This window comes from Phalangium opilio, unplaced genomic scaffold (genome assembly GCF_054372755.1).
Source record: "Phalangium opilio isolate 3A_F unplaced genomic scaffold, DU_Popi_V2 ptg000013l_1, whole genome shotgun sequence".
NCBI lineage: Eukaryota > Metazoa > Arthropoda > Arachnida > Opiliones > Phalangiidae > Phalangium > Phalangium opilio.
The window spans coordinates 15,421,706-15,439,437 of NW_028324148.1; the positions used below are offsets into that span (position 1 = coordinate 15,421,706).

At 38.3% G+C, this 17,732-nt stretch overlaps 3 protein-coding genes across 3 annotated transcripts; 1 reads left to right on the top strand and 2 right to left on the bottom strand.

Moving 5' to 3' along the window:
* Positions 1–677: 677 nt before the first annotated feature.
* LOC149709532 (uncharacterized) lies at positions 678–1,446 on the bottom strand. The gene is made up of 3 exons (XM_089863786.1): positions 1,211–1,446; positions 1,066–1,155; positions 678–1,004 (listed from the first exon to the last, which is right to left on the bottom strand). The coding sequence occupies exons 1-3, from the start codon at positions 1,326–1,328 to the stop codon at positions 823–825; spliced, it is 390 nt and encodes a 129-aa protein (XP_089719912.1). The 5' UTR covers positions 1,329–1,446; the 3' UTR covers positions 678–822.
* Positions 1,447–2,102: 656 nt separating this feature from the next.
* LOC149709533 (ribokinase-like) lies at positions 2,103–12,138 on the top strand. Its single transcript, XM_089864891.1, has 6 exons — positions 2,103–2,287; positions 2,387–2,519; positions 2,927–2,990; positions 3,197–3,427; positions 10,578–10,861; positions 11,874–12,138. Exons 1-6 carry the CDS (start codon positions 2,211–2,213, stop codon positions 12,048–12,050), a joined length of 966 nt encoding a protein of 321 aa, XP_089721017.1. The 5' UTR covers positions 2,103–2,210; the 3' UTR covers positions 12,051–12,138.
* Positions 12,139–12,711: 573 nt separating this feature from the next.
* On the bottom strand, positions 12,712–16,794 carry LOC149709534 (putative inorganic phosphate cotransporter). Its single transcript, XM_089864045.1, has 10 exons — positions 16,444–16,794; positions 15,814–16,022; positions 14,998–15,237; positions 14,591–14,777; positions 14,325–14,464; positions 14,135–14,278; positions 13,461–13,593; positions 13,237–13,392; positions 13,072–13,157; positions 12,712–12,850 (listed from the first exon to the last, which is right to left on the bottom strand). The coding sequence occupies exons 1-10, from the start codon at positions 16,475–16,477 to the stop codon at positions 12,719–12,721; spliced, it is 1,461 nt and encodes a 486-aa protein (XP_089720171.1). The 5' UTR covers positions 16,478–16,794; the 3' UTR covers positions 12,712–12,718.
* Between the last annotated feature and the right edge of the window lie 938 nt (positions 16,795–17,732).

A 17,732-nucleotide genomic window follows, 5' to 3' on the forward strand; every position in this document is an offset into this window, starting at 1 on the left:
TTTCAATATTTTATTTTAATTAGGCCTGATTTCAATATTTATTTTAATTTGGCCTGATTTCAATATTCATTTTAAATTAGGCCTTATTTCAGTATTTATTTTAATCAGGCCTGATTTCAATATTCATTTTAACTATGCCCGATTTCAATACTCATTTTAATTAGGCCTGATTTCAATATTAATTTTAATTAGGCCTTATTTCAATATTTATTTTAATTAGGCCTGTTTTCAATATTCATTTTAATTAGGCCTGATTTCAATATTCATGTTAATTAGGCCTGATTTCAATATTCATTTTAATTGGGTCTGATTTCAATATTTTTTTTAAATTAGGCCTGATTTCAATATTCATGTTAATTAGGCCTGATTTCAATATTCATGTTAATTAGGCCTGATTTCAATATTCATTTTAATTCCAGATTTCAATATTCATGTTAATTAGGCCTGATTTCAATATTCATTTTAATTGGGCCTGATTTCAATATTTTTTTTAAATTAGGCCTGATTTCAATATTCATTTTAATTAGGCCTGATTTCAATATTCATTTTAATCAGGCCTGATTTCAGTCTTTATTTTAATTAGGCCTGATTTCAATATTCATTTTAATTAGGCCTGATTTCAATATTCATTTTAATTAGGCCTGATTTCAATACTTTAAAAATATTTGGGACAAAGCTCAAATTTTAAATATAAAACTTTATTCAAATTCTTTTGCAAAATTTACAAATCTCTTAAAATTTATCATAAAAAACCCAAAACAGAATAAATATGTGCCTAAATAAATCCATTTTAAAATATTGCAGGGAAAAAGTGTTGCGGAATCAGCAGCAAGACAAGCAAATCGCAATTTCCTGCTCTTTATACCTCAACATTGAGCATAAATGACAAAAATCTTTCTTGCATTTAAAGCAATTTCTAATGCAAGAATTGCAAACAAAATGGTCGCAAAATGAGCAATTATGCGCGCTGCTTAAACTGCTACATGATTGGCAATTAGAATTGACTGAAAATAATTAAAATTAAGTCAATTAATTAACATCAAAATTAGAGGCAATGTTAATTACTCGGGTTCAAAGTAGAATTGCCAATCTCAGGATTCACTGGCATTCTAAATAGCGATTTTGTACCCTCCACTAAAAGCCGACGAGTTCTATCTGCAATTAAAACAAAGATTAATTAATTTTAATTGAATTAAAAGTTATTAATTACCATAAACTCTTTGCATTCTTTCAGAACTAGATGCATTTGCTTCCCTAACTCCAACATGCCATTTGCATTGTGGTAGAAAACTATCTCCCTCGTCATCGGAATGTCCCCTCTTTGTCATGATACAGCGGCTTTTCAGCTTATTTTCTAAATTAATTACTAATTGCAATTGCAAGAACTGTCTAATTTCCCGCAAAAAACTTTCAAATACAACCGAAAAAGTAGGCGTCTGCAAAAACGCGAACTATAATTTTATGTTGAGGAATAAGCCTTGGTCAAGCCAGTTTTATTCATTGAGTTCAATGGTTTTATTGATAATAAAATTTTACCATGGAGTAGTATTATGGTTGTGGCAGTTATATTTTCTATGAAAGTGCATTAGGTTTTAGTTAGGTCTCCTGTATTATTTCTCCATTTCCAAAGTGGAGATTTCTAGCAGACAAGGGACAACGGTTGTACCCTGAAGCAGGGTGAGAAATAAGGAAATTTTTTAAACTGGTCATTTGACCAGTAGAGCCCAAAGGGTTTTAATTAAAAAACTGGTCAATTACCACTTAATATTTCTACATACTGTCAGAGCTGCACTGAAATGGCTCTAGGGATGGTTTTATATAATGTTTATTTGTTTTTTAAGCATTAATTTCTATAACCCACTACTGGGAATTATTTTTTACTAAAGAAGGGGAATTTAAAAAGTGGTCACGGTGACCACTGGACCCCCAGGCATTTAATAAATAAACTGGTATAAGCAATTTTTAAACTGGTCATTTGGCCAGTGCCAGTGCCTTATTTCTCACCCTGCCCTGAAGTTCTGAACTTCCTGTGTGTCCGTAAACGCACTGAGGTGAACTGAACTAGTTTTTGGCATTGGGCTTGAATAGCAGACGACTTTAAATTCATTTCTTTTTTCTGCGAGATTCGGACGGTATTGGCCGGTGAGAGTGGAGTTGCAATTACCGGTTATTAGCAAAATCTAATTAATATAATTAAAATCAATACAAAAATGAGTTCTGATAGTTCAAGTACCGATTCTAAACCTAGCGTTATTGTTATCGGTGGATGCATCGTTGATTTAGTCAGGTAAACATCAATTTCTTGTTTGAAATTCATATTTCTAAAACGGTTATGCGCAATTTAAGTGCTAATTAATGCTAACTGTTTTGTTAATTTTATTTCTAGTTACGTAACGAGGTTCCCCAATCCCGGTGAAACTCTAATTGGATCGAAATTTCACAAAGCTAATGGCGGAAAAGGAGCTAATCAATGTGTTATGGTTGCACTACTCGGAGAACCAGTTGCTATGATTGCTAAGGTAAGAAATTTAATTATTTAATTTATAATTTATAATTAGAAGAAAATTATTTTAAAATTAAAAACGAAAAAGAAAAATCTTCGCGCGGTTTGTAAGCCTTTGTCTATTCCGAAATAAAAAACCCTTTAGCTTAGCTTTACCATCCAATTACCAATGACAAAAGAAAACCTACTAAGCCTTGGTCAAAAATTAGTTTGAACTTTGATTCTTTGAAAGAAAAAGAAACCCTTAGTCATTAAGCCTTGGTCAATTTATATGCTAGGAATTTTAACGAAAATAGTAATTTTAAAGCCAAGTAAATTGGGGATTAAATATATAATCTGTTTTATTCTTTAAAATGACTCGAGAAGTTAAATGAAGTTAGGCTTAACACAAAAGATAGTGAAAAATGGCCGATCATTTTTTAGGTTGGAAATGACAGTTTTGCCGATGATTTTTATACTCTTTTCAAATCTCTTTCAATTAATCACGGTGAGTCTTAATTAGCTAATGTTCGATTTACCTCACGTGTAATTGTAATTGTAATTGTAATTTTAGCTCTAGCTTAATTTGTAAGTCACCACGTACGTTGTTCACGTTGCTAAGCCTTAGTTACATTAAGCCTAACCTGAAAATTTCGTGTCTTTTGCTCTTTTAACAAAGAGCGTGGATTGTTTCTTTGAATATTTTATTGTTAGATCATCTAACTGTAGAGAAAAGCTCTCACACTGGTACGGCTAACATCGCGGTTACCTTATCAGGGGAAAATACAATCGTTAATGTCTTTGGGGCCATTGACTATCTGTCTCCCGCTGATATTGATAAGGCCGCTGATTTGTTTCAAGGCTGCAAAATACTAATCTGCACTTACGAGTGTCCCCGAGAAACGCTACTACACGCTCTTAAATTGGCCAAGACTGTTCCAGGATGTAAGTGATGACACTTTTTATAAATAGATGTCATTGATTAAGTAAAATAGCAAAAGAGTGACAGTTCTCACAAACACAATTGACGCTAAACTTTGGAGGCTTATAACTCGGGTTCTATTAGAGATACGGGGATGTCCTTTGAGTATGTTATAGTCCTATTTGCCCCCCATCTAACCATACTAAAAACGTAGGGCTACGACAAACAGGGGCCGAGTAATTAACTAAAATCTTCAATAAAACATACCCTCCATAGGATTAACATTACACCTAACTTTGGAGGCTAATAACTCTGGTTCTACTAGAGATACGGGGATGTCCTTTGAGTATGTTATAGTCCTATTTGCCCCCCATCTAACCATACTAAAAACCTAGGGCTACGACAAACAGGGGCCGAGTAATTAACTAAAATCTTCAATAAAACATACCCTCCATAGGATTAACATTACACCTAACTTTGGAGGCTAATAACTCTGGTTCTACTAGAGATACGGGGATGTCCTTTGAGTATGTTATAGTCCTATTTGCCCCCCATCTAACCATACTAAAAACGTAGGGCTACGACAAACAGGGGCCGAGTAATTAACTAAAATCTTCAATAAAACATACCCTCCATAGGATTAACATTACACCTAACTTTGGAGGCTAATAACTCTGGTTCTACTAGAGATACGGGGATGTCCTTTGAGTATGTTATAGTCCTATTTGCCCCCCATCTAACCATACTAAAAACGTAGGGCTACGACAAACAGGGGCCGAGTAATTAACTAAAATCTTCAATAAAACATACCCTCCATAGGATTAACATTACACCTAACTTTGGAGGCTAATAACTCTGGTTCTACTAGAGATACGGGGATGCCCTTTGAGTATGTTTTAGTCCTATTTGCCCCCCATCTAACCATACTAAAAACGTAGGGCTACGACAAACAGGGGCCGAGTAATTAACTAAAATCTTCAATAAAACATACCCTCCATAGGATTAACATTACACCTAACTTTGGAGGCTAATAACTCTGGTTCTACTAGAGATACGGGGATGTCCTTTGAGTATGTTATAGTCCTATTTGCCCCCCATCTAACCATACTAAAAACGTAGGGCTACGACAAACAGGGGCCGAGTAATTAACTAAAATCTTCAATAAAACATACCCTCCATAGGATTAACATTACACCTAACTTTGGAGGCTAATAACTCTGGTTCTACTAGAGATACGGGGATGTCCTTTGAGTATGTTATAGTCCTATTTGCCCCCCCATCTAACCATACTAAAAACCTAGGGCTACGACAAACAGGGGCCGAGTAATTAACTAAAATCTTCAATAAAACATACCCTCCATAGGATTAACATTACACCTAACTTTGGAGGCTAATAACTCTGGTTCTACTAGAGATACGGGGATGTCCTTTGAGTATGTTATAGTCCTATTTGCCCCCCATCTAACCATACTAAAAACGTAGGGCTACGACAAACAGGGGCCGAGTAATTAACTAAAATCTTCAATAAAACATACCCTCCATAGGATTAGCATTACACCTAACTTTGGAGGCTAATAACTCTGGTTCTACTAGAGATACGGGGATGTCCTTTGAGTATGTTATAGTCCTATTTGCCCCCCATCTAACCATACTAAAAACCTAGGGCTACGACAAACAGGGGCCGAGTAATTAACTAAAATCTTCAATAAAACATACCCTCCATAGGATTAACATTACACCTAACTTTGGAGGCTAATAACTCTGGTTCTACTAGAGATACGGGGATGTCCTTTGAGTATGTTATAGTCCTATTTGCCCCCCATCTAACCATACTAAAAACGTAGGGCTACGACAAACAGGGGCCGAGTAATTAACTAAAATCTTCAATAAAACATACCCTCCATAGGATTAGCATTACACCTAACTTTGGAGGCTAATAACTCTGGTTCTACTAGAGATACGGGGATGTCCTTTGAGTATGTTATAGTCCTATTTGCCCCCCATCTAACCATACTAAAAACCTAGGGCTACGACAAACAGGGGCCGAGTAATTAACTAAAATCTTCAATAAAACATACCCTCCATAGGATTAACATTACACCTAACTTTGGAGGCTAATAACTCTGGTTCTACTAGAGATACGGGGATGTCCTTTGAGTATGTTATAGTCCTATTTGCCCCCCATCTAACCATACTAAAAACGTAGGGCTACGACAAACAGGGGCCGAGTAATTAACTAAAATCTTCAATAAAACATACCCTCCATAGGATTAACATTACACCTAACTTTGGAGGCTAATAACTCTGGTTCTACTAGAGATACGGGGATGTCCTTTGAGTATGTTATAGTCCTATTTGCCCCCCATCTAACCATACTAAAAACGTAGGGCTACGACAAACAGGGGCCGAGTAATTAACTAAAATCTTCAATAAAACATACCCTCCATAGGATTAACATTACACCTAACTTTGGAGGCTAATAACTCTGGTTCTACTAGAGATACGGGGATGTCCTTTGAGTATGTTATAGTACTATTTGCCCCCCATCTAACCATACTAAAAACGTAGGGCTACGACAAACAGGGGCCGAGTAATTAACTAAAATCTTCAATAAAACATACCCTCCATAGGATTAACATTACACCTAACTTTGGAGGCTAATAACTCTGGTTCTACTAGAGATACGGGGATGTCCTTTGAGTATGTTATAGTCCTATTTGCCCCCCATCTAACCATACTAAAAACCTAGGGCTACGACAAACAGGGGCCGAGTAATTAACTAAAATCTTCAATAAAACATACCCTCCATAGGATTAACATTACACCTAACTTTGGAGGCTAATAACTCTGGTTCTACTAGAGATACGGGGATGTCCTTTGAGTATGTTATAGTCCTATTTGCCCCCCATCTAACCATACTAAAAACGTAGGGCTACGACAAACAGGGGCCGAGTAATTAACTAAAATCTTCAATAAAACATACCCTCCATAGGATTAACATTACACCTAACTTTGGAGGCTAATAACTCTGGTTCTACTAGAGATACGGGGATGTCCTTTGAGTATGTTATAGTCCTATTTGCCCCCCATCTAACCATACTAAAAACGTAGGGCTACGACAAACAGGGGCCGAGTAATTAACTAAAATCTTCAATAAAACATACCCTCCATAGGATTAACATTACACCTAACTTTGGAGGCTAATAACTCTGGTTCTACTAGAGATACGGGGATGTCCTTTGAGTATGTTATAGTCCTATTTGCCCCCCATCTAACCATACTAAAAACGTAGGGCTACGACAAACAGGGGCCGAGTAATTAACTAAAATCTTCAATAAAACATACCCTCCATAGGATTAACATTACACCTAACTTTGGAGGCTAATAACTCTGGTTCTACTAGAGATACGGGGATGTCCTTTGAGTATGTTATAGTCCTATTTGCCCCCCATCTAACCATACTAAAAACCTAGGGCTACGACAAACAGGGGCCGAGTAATTAACTAAAATCTTCAATAAAACATACCCTCCATAGGATTAACATTACACCTAACTTTGGAGGCTAATAACTCTGGTTCTACTAGAGATACGGGGATGTCCTTTGAGTATGTTATAGTCCTATTTGCCCCCCATCTAACCATACTAAAAACGTAGGGCTACGACAAACAGGGGCCGAGTAATTAACTAAAATCTTCAATAAAACATACCCTCCATAGGATTAACATTACACCTAACTTTGGAGGCTAATAACTCTGGTTCTACTAGAGATACGGGGATGTCCTTTGAGTATGTTATAGTCCTATTTGCCCCCCATCTAACCATACTAAAAACGTAGGGCTACGACAAACAGGGGCCGAGTAATTAACTAAAATCTTCAATAAAACATACCCTCCATAGGATTAACATTACACCTAACTTTGGAGGCTAATAACTCTGGTTCTACTAGAGATACGGGGATGTCCTTTGAGTATGTTATAGTACTATTTGCCCCCCATCTAACCATACTAAAAACGTAGGGCTACGACAAACAGGGGCCGAGTAATTAACTAAAATCTTCAATAAAACATACCCTCCATAGGATTAACATTACACCTAACTTTGGAGGCTAATAACTCTGGTTCTACTAGAGATACGGGGATGTCCTTTGAGTATGTTATAGTCCTATTTGCCCCCCATCTAACCATACTAAAAACCTAGGGCTACGACAAACAGGGGCCGAGTAATTAACTAAAATCTTCAATAAAACATACCCTCCATAGGATTAACATTACACCTAACTTTGGAGGCTAATAACTCTGGTTCTACTAGAGATACGGGGATGTCCTTTGAGTATGTTATAGTCCTATTTGCCCCCCATCTAACCATACTAAAAACGTAGGGCTACGACAAACAGGGGCCGAGTAATTAACTAAAATCTTCAATAAAACATACCCTCCATAGGATTAACATTACACCTAACTTTGGAGGCTAATAACTCTGGTTCTACTAGAGATACGGGGATGTCCTTTGAGTATGTTATAGTCCTATTTGCCCCCCATCTAACCATACTAAAAACGTAGGGCTACGACAAACAGGGGCCGAGTAATTAACTAAAATCTTCAATAAAACATACCCTCCATAGGATTAACATTACACCTAACTTTGGAGGCTAATAACTCTGGTTCTACTAGAGATACGGGGATGTCCTTTGAGTATGTTATAGTCCTATTTGCCCCCCATCTAACCATACTAAAAACGTAGGGCTACGACAAACAGGGGCCGAGTAATTAACTAAAATCTTCAATAAAACATACCCTCCATAGGATTAACATTACACCTAACTTTGGAGGCTAATAACTCTGGTTCTACTAGAGATACGGGGATGTCCTTTGAGTATGTTTTAGTCCTATTTGCCCCCCATCTAACCATACTAAAAACCTAGGGCTACGACAAACAGGGGCCGAGTAATTAACTAAAATCTTCAATAAAACATACCCTCCATAGGATTAACATTACACCTAACTTTGGAGGCTAATAACTCTGGTTCTACTAGAGATACGGGGATGTCCTTTGAGTATGTTATAGTCCTATTTGCCCCCCATCTAACCATACTAAAAACGTAGGGCTACGACAAACAGGGGCCGAGTAATTAACTAAAATCTTCAATAAAACATACCCTCCATAGGATTAACATTACACCTAACTTTGGAGGCTAATAACTCTGGTTCTACTAGAGATACGGGGATGTCCTTTGAGTATGTTATAGTCCTATTTGCCCCCCATCTAACCATACTAAAAACGTAGGGCTACGACAAACAGGGGCCGAGTAATTAACTAAAATCTTCAATAAAACATACCCTCCATAGGATTAACATTACACCTAACTTTGGAGGCTAATAACTCTGGTTCTACTAGAGATACGGGGATGTCCTTTAAGTATGTTATAGTCCTATTTGCCCCCCATCTAACCATACTAAAAACGTAGGGCTACGACAAACAGGGGCCGAGTAATTAACTAAAATCTTCAATAAAACATACCCTCCATAGGATTAACATTACACCTAACTTTGGAGGCTAATAACTCTGGTTCTACTAGAGATACGGGGATGTCCTTTGAGTATGTTATAGTCCTATTTGCCCCCCATCTAACCATACTAAAAACCTAGGGCTACGACAAACAGGGGCCGAGTAATTAACTAAAATCTTCAATAAAACATACCCTCCATAGGATTAACATTACACCTAACTTTGGAGGCTAATAACTCTGGTTCTACTAGAGATACGGGGATGTCCTTTGAGTATGTTATAGTCCTATTTGCACCCCATCTAACCATACTAAAAACCTAGGGCTACGACAAACAGGGGCCGAGTAATTAACTAAAATCTTCAATAAAACATACCCTCCATAGGATTAACATTACACCTAACTTTGGAGGCTAATAACTCTGGTTCTACTAGAGATACGGGGATGCCCTTTGAGTATGTTTTAGTCCTATTTGCCCCCCATCTAACCATACTAAAAACGTAGGGCTACGACAAACAGGGGCCGAGTAATTAACTAAAATCTTCAATAAAACATACCCTCCATAGGATTAACATTACACCTAACTTTGGAGGCTAATAACTCTGGTTCTACTAGAGATACGGGGATGTCCTTTGAGTATGTTATAGTCCTATTTGCCCCCCATCTAACCATACTAAAAACCTAGGGCTACGACAAACAGGGGCCGAGTAATTAACTAAAATCTTCAATAAAACATACCCTCCATAGGATTAACATTACACCTAACTTTGGAGGCTAATAACTCTGGTTCTACTAGAGATACGGGGATGTCCTTTGAGTATGTTATAGTCCTATTTGCCCCCCATCTAACCATACTAAAAACCTAGGGCTACGACAAACAGGGGCCGAGTAATTAACTAAAATCTTCAATAAAACATACCCTCCATAGGATTAACATTACACCTAACTTTGGAGGCTAATAACTCTGGTTCTACTAGAGATACGGGGATGCCCTTTGAGTATGTTTTAGTCCTATTTGCCCCCCATCTAACCATACTAAAAACCTAGGGCTACGACAAACAGGGGCCGAGTAATTAACTAAAATCTTCAATAAAACATACCCTCCATAGGATTAACATTACACCTAACTTTGGAGGCTAATAACTCTGGTTCTACTAGAGATACGGGGATGCCCTTTGAGTATGTTTTAGTCCTATTTGCCCCCCATCTAACCATACTAAAAACCTAGGGCTACGACAAACAGGGGCCGAGTAATTAACTAAAATCTTCAATAAAACATACCCTCCATAGGATTAACATTACACCTAACTTTGGAGGCTAATAACTCTGGTTCTACTAGAGATACGGGGATGCCCTTTGAGTATGTTTTAGTCCTATTTGCCCCCCATCAAACCATACTATAGACTCGTGGTTACGACAATTAGGTCCCAAGTAATTAAGCAAAATCTTCTGAAAATTCATCTATCTAGGATTAGCAGTCCTTTTAACTAAGTTCCCTCCATCCAAAGCCCCGTTTTTTAAAGGAAAAGTTTAATTATTTAATATAACAGATTATACCTTAAAAGAAGGGCCTTTATTTTAATTAAGGTAGAATGTAAGGTTGCTGTTAGCTGAACATATCCTTTAAAGATTAAGTTTTTGGTGTTGTCCGATACTTGTCCTCTCCCCAGTGAAAACGGTTGTTAACGCGGCGCCATGCGGTCCTGAACCCTACGAAGAACTGTACCCGTTCATCGACATTCTGTGCGTTAACGAAATCGAAGCTGAATTTGTTTGCGGTCAAAAAGTTTCGACAAAAGATGAAGCCGAGGTCGCGGCCAAGTCCCTTTTCGCCCGGGGAGGTTTCAAAGCCTTGATTCTAACCTTGGGCGGAAACGGAGCTCTCGTTTTGTCCAAAGAGCACCCAGAACCAATTCACGTCCAAGCTCCAAAGGTCAAGGCCATTGATACCACGGTGAGTACGACAATTATTTGCCTTTTGCGCTCGGACTTTGCGTGTGCGATTGCGCAACTGTATTTAGGGTGGCCATAGCTCAGGGAGAAGATGAGAATGTATGGGAATTTGAAAATTGGCCAAAAATGGTCAGTGACCTTAAAAATAGGCCAAAAATGTCAGGGGATATTTGAAAAGGCCAAAAATGTCAGGGGATATTTAAAAAGGCCAAAATGGTCAGGGACTTTAAAAATAGGCCAAAATGGTCAGGGACTTTAAAAATTGGCCAAAATGGTCAGGGACTTTAAAAATTGGCCAAAAATGGTCAGTGACCTTAAAAATAGGCCAAAAATGGTCAGGTAATCTGAAAATAGGCCAAAATGGTCAGGGACTTTAAAAATTGGCCAAAAATGCTCAATGACCTTAAAAATAGGCCAAAAATGGTCAGGTAATCTGAAAATAGGCCAAAATGGTCAGGGACTTTAAAAATTGGCTAAAAATGCTCAATGACCTTAAAAATAGGCCAAAAATGCTCAATGACCTTAAAAATAGGCCAAAAATGGTCAGGTAATCTGAAAATAGGCCAAAATGGTCAGGGACTTTAAAAATTGGCCAAAAATGCTCAATGACCTTAAAAATAGGCCAAAAATGGTCAGGTAATCTGAAAATAGGCCAAAATGGTCAGGGACTTTAAAAATTGGCCAAAAATGGTCAATGACCTTAAAAATAGGCCAAAAATGGTCAGGTAATCTGAAAATAGGCCAAAAATTCGGGGAAGATTAAAATAGTCTCAAATGGTCAGGGTCTCAGGGAATTTAAAAATAGGCGGAAATAGTCAGGGAATCTAAAAATAAACCAAAATGATCAGGGAATTCACAACTAGGTCAATAGGTCATTTAAACATACCGGTTTAACATCGACAGCTATAGCTTTTGAAAGTTTTGATAATTAGAGGAAATGAAATGAAAATACAAAGCTTTAAGGGTGACTCAGCAATTTCGCGATCTAAAAATGGCGGTGATTTTTGTCTCAGGGCGCGGGTGACGCCTTTATGGGGAGTTTCGCCTATTTCCTGGTCAATTACGGTCAGTTATCCTTGGAGGAGGTGACCAGGCGGGCTTGCGTCGTCGCTAGCGTCTCTGTTCAGAGCGAAGGAACTCAAATGAGTTTTCCCGCCAAGAAAGAATTATCACCTGACCTATTTCGATAAAAAAACCAAACGAAATTATAGTATTTTTATTATACTCGCAACGAAATTATTGTTTATAGTTGAAATAATAACATGATTTTTCCAAAACATTTGTCTCTCTTTATTAACAACATTCATAGGCCTATCACGTGACGTATTTACACTTATAGTACTTTGTTGATTTACATATGTGTGTGAACAAGGCATTTTCTAGTTTCTACCAGGGATAGATTTAATTTTAGAAGTAGGAATGGAGTTACTAACAGAGTAATATCTGGGGGCACGTCAAATCCCGGACGGACCCCCTTCCACGGGACGAGGGGGGGATGAAAGAAGAGGTGGTACGGTCATAGCGACAGAGGTAAAAACAGGAATTACGTCACTATTTTCCCCTCCGTCCCCGCATCAGCAACGTCATCAAAACGTAGGGTTTAATTGAGCCAATAAGATATCATTTAAACTTTTCGTCATCCGTGTTGGAGGGAGGGGCTCTATAATGGGTGGTCTATGTGTCGGAATAACTGAAGTAAATACTAACCGTTCCGTTCTCCATTCCTACTTCTAAAATTAAATCTATCCCTACTTTTACTAAGAGTATATTGTCTTGTATGAAAAAATATTATAATTACATATTCTTTGGTAACGACACTTTAATTAAACGAAACTAAATTTATTCTGACCCTATGACCTTAGGCGCTATTTCGCCTCTTTTTTAAGTAACCTTGGTCATTCGACGAACCAAATACGAGAAAAAACGCTCCCGTGCCCACAAATACTGCACTTGTTAAGTAAAACACCGTTCGCCATTGACTTAGGGAACTCTGCGTAAATATAAGCAAGACTGGTTTAGGTTTTATTTTGCTAAGTTGTCCCTAATGTGTGCTCCAGAAAGGGGGGTCACTATAGGACCGGGTACAGTGGGATGGGACATGGTTCTATTTGAGATTTGTCCCTTGAGCAATTTCGACCTTAGAAGAACCATATGCCACTGTCCTAACACCCTCCGTTATTGGAACACTGCACCCTGTACACACTCACGTACCCCTTCGTTGGTCAAGTATCCGACTAAATGCGGCGATATAAGACCGGCAATATTGCCTATAGTGTTGCTTAGTCCCAACATCAAACCTGTGGGTCAAATTAAACGACGTACTTAGTTGCTCGTTTAATAATTGCCAGCAATTGGCAATTGCTTTAATGGAGTTACCCGATAATTCTCTGCACAAATCAACGTAGGTCGTGATAAAACCTGCGCTGCACATGCCAGTGAAGAAAGTGGCCAGGCATAAAAGCGCCACGTTGAGTGGACCATCGCATCCGCTGAGTGTTAAGGCCAATATGAATATCGCCCCTCCGAAAAATGCTGCATATAAGAATAGAGTCGGATATTGGGCCTTATGTTTACTCGAGAATGATCTTATAAGTACTTACAAATACTGTTGAAAAACTTTCGAATGAAGTTAGTACTCCAGTTCAATCTTTTATATAAGATATCGGATATAAATCCGGAAAAGAAGTTCATGAAGGCTTTCAGGACAAACGGAGTTGCTGATAGCAAAGCGTTCTAAAATTAATCAACTTTAGAGAAGGGTTGGAAATATACATTGAAAATGAAACCAAAGAACAACGCCAAATTCGGTCCAATGTTATTGGCAACTTTTCAAAGATTGCATGCTCGTAACTTTCTTGGTTTTGGTCCGATTTGAACGTTATTTGGTTCATTCAGGGATAGATTTAATTTTAGAAGCAGGAATGGAGAACGGAACAGTTAGTATTTTTTACTTCAGTCCGACTCATAGACCACCCAGTATAGAGCCCCTCCCTCCAACCAACACGTAACGAAAAGTTTGAATTATCTTATTGGTGGCTCACTTAAACTACGTTTCGATGACGTTGCTGACGGGGACGGCGAAAAATACGTAATTCCATTTTACCTCTGTCGCTATGACCCGCCTCTTCTTTGATAACCCCCCCCCCGTCCCGGGTAAGGGGGTCCGGGACTTTGACGCGCGCCCACATTACTCTGTTCTCAATTCCTAATTCTAAAATTAAATCTATCCCTGGTTCATTTTAAAGATGCCATTGAACGCTTTGTTAAGACCTACGCTGGCAATGTTATAGTTGAGAGCTTGCGCCATGTATGTCGGTATTTGAAGTTGAAGCACGTCTAAAATCCAATTATGCCCAAAATTGGCAATTGCCATTGCGTAAAATGGAAGAGAGACGGATATCCGTTTCCACGGAATGTCCTAGGTGACATTTTCTTGTTAAAATTTAGTTTAAATATAACTTTGTTCTTACGTATTGAACTAAGTGAGTGCTTGGAATTGCTTCTTTCAAATAATCCAATTCCCATTGAGATATGAAAGGGTGGTCTTCCGGGTGGTCGAACGCAACAATCAGCCATACGGGAATGAATAATATTGATATGGTACCTGCACGGGAACAAATATTTGACCAGGGTAAGGGAATTTAAAAATGACCCCAAAAAAAGGTCACGGAGTTTCAAAATGCTTTTCTAAAAACTTGTTGAAATCTGTGGGTTCTGTTTGGCAACTTACCAATGAAATAGAAGATGTACGGCCATCCGGCTTCGTTTTCTTCAAGGTTGCTCAAATAACCGGAAATACCAAGGGTTAAAATGGCTCCGAAATTAGTTCCGGAGTATATGACGGAAGCCGCGAACGAACGGGCGTTAATCGGAATCCAAAAACCCATGTACGAATAACCAGCTGCTAAAATGCAACCCTGAAACAACCCAATTTAAATCTACAAGGCCTAACAAAAAATGGTGGCAAATTAACTGAAGTGCAGTTGGTTCAATCAATTTTGGGTCGAAAATGTTCTATACTGTGGTGGCAAAATCGGCTGGTCAAAATATTTTGGACTTTCCCATAGAACCATCCCACTGTACTTCCGGTTAATTAATCTCCATTATCGGAACCACCCTGTAAATCTAGTAACTGACCGAGAATAGTCCCAAGACAACGCGACTGGCCACAAAAACCTCGTAGCCTCCATAACGAGCGATTGTAGGTGTCAATAAAGTCAATAATCCCGATAGAGTTATTGAAATGGTCATCGTGTGTCTGGCGCTCCATTTTTGACACAATACGCCCCCTAATATTTGAGTCGAGATGAACCCGTAGAAATACGAGCTGAGTATCACGCCTTGTTCGTAGTTGTTCCAATGAAACTCTTTTTTCATCTTAAACATCAATAGACCATTCTATTAAGTACTTGTAGAGAAGCCAACGCCACAGGGGCGTTTAAGGTCACCTTATTGGGTCATTTCCTTGGCGCCAACTAAGAGGCAACTCCCGAGTAATCACTACACGCCTCTAGCGGCGCTTTTTGGCTCGAGTTAAATAACCCAAGAAGAATTTCATTTAAAATACCATAAGTTAATAAGATATATTCATTCCATAAGTTTGTCACTTGTAACTTAGAAACTGAATGGCTTGTAATTTTGAAGTGAGTGAGTGAGGTAGGTCATAGATTCAGGGTAAAGCGAGGGTGGCCTGGTCAGGCGCTGCTATCAAATGGGGCTTAGTAATGCAGACTAAATAGGACCTAGATGGAACTTGGTCCTGCATGCAAAATTAATCACCACCGAGTGTATGACTTCAATTGACTCGCTTCTGTCGTTCTCATTCTCGAACTAGTTATCTCGAGCTGTAAGTCTCTCAGTAGCATTACGAACTTCTATAGGTAGTGTCATACTTATGGATGTAACATATCACTTACAAACTTATGATAATACTCGCGGCTATTTTATATTTACCGGTATTAAATCGTCAGTTGAGTTAGCAGCATCGGACAATGTCGGGCAATGGTCAGTAGTGTCATTTAGACTTAAGTGGGCCCTACTTGGTTTCGTGGTCATAGCCACTAAGGCGACACTCATGCATAAACGAAAACTAATCATGTACAGATTGGTCAAGAAGTTTAACATCACTATGAAATGCCGGACACCGATTTGACGAAAAACCCCTGATTAAAATTAAATTAAAATAATTAAAACATTTTTGGATGTGGTCTTGCGTAGAGCGTAATTTGGGCTTCAAAATGAGACTGATTAGGTCAATATCGGACAAGAAATAACTAAGTTAAATTACAATCCAATTTCAAATTTAATTCCAATTTGATTTCCATCTCAGTGTAAATGCGTTTTGTTTTCATTTTGAAGAAAATATGAAAATGTAGGTAGATGTTCTGCTGATTTTTCGCTCATCACGTGAAATTGAGAAATTTGCATGAAACGTGTGTCATCTTTAATTTTAATTCTAAGTTTAATCTAAATACTTTACCCTCGTTAACTTTGTTCATTATGGTCCGATTTTGACCGTCTTGGTCTTAAATCGTAACCCTTTCTTCACTCTACTAAAATATAATTTCGTAAATGATGACTTACATTTGGGCGCATCTGAAAACGTGATTTTAGCCATTTCGTCCACTATGTGTACGAGATTTAGAGCGCGGGAAAACCGCAATAAACTCTCTCTTGAGCGTTCGCTTCCTACTCGAGATAACTAAAAATAATCCGAAGATAATGGATAAAAAAATTATCGTTAATTATACACGATTATCTCTAGATAATAATGTTTTATTATTCAGAAACGTGCAGAAGCATCATTCATTTTAGTTCAAGAATGGTCTGTACGATAACGTTTACAGTGGGAAACTATACGTTTTGACAAAACCGTTAATACTGAACTATGAAAAAGGTAAACGTAAATATACGGTTGTGTCACGGTAAAACACGAGCTATTATACACTAGGAGCAATAGATATTCCACTCTCTTTCCCAGGAGTGCGTGCCTAGAGTCGCAGTAAAGGCAGAGCTCGTAGTGGTCTTTATGAGCTGATTTAAAACATTTTAATTATGGAATTGCACTGATTTCGCGGCCACGAAATCTTTACCACATCAGGATTTTTCCAGGGTGGGGATCAGGAGGAATGGTGACGTCATCAAGTTACCCGATTATCCATGACCCAATTCTAAATCTTGTCAGAGGTTATCGTAAATCAAGTGCGAACTTATGACTCGCCTAAAATATCCGTTAAAACATTGTTTAAATCACTCAAAAGAAGGCAAACTTATTTGAAATACGTCTTAGTCACGTGACTGAGGAAAGGCGTGCTTCAACGAAGCTTCGTTCGTTATATTTGAAAAGCAATCAAGTCAGGGAATTGGCGCCGCAATCTCGCTAAAAACAAAGACTAGGTGTCCCTACACGTGGACTGTTTGTATCTTGGCGTCACGTGGTGCCTGTGACGTATTTCACCCGCCCATGCGTTCTTTAACAAAACGGGTACTCCTTAGATAGGGAGTTGCTTGTTACTCGTGGAATTATGATTACAGGTGTACGACGTAACATTGAGAATGTAAAGTCGTACTTAAACTGTCTTTATTTACTATGAAGAAAGGACACCGTTAACCTAAACAAGAGTTGACGCGTGTATAGCTATGTTTAAGTGTCCCATCGAACGCAGAAAGACACTTGATAGATTTACGAGTGTGATGTATTCTTACACAACAAGTAAACTACGTAATCTACGTTTGATCCAAGCCGTTACTTGGGTTGGTTCGGGTGTAGCGTTATAGTATCGCTTTGTAACGTCTAGCCATGACTAGGGATAAAGTAGAAGAAATATTTCACTTTTCAGCCAGAACCGCGATGTTTGCAATAATATTTCCGT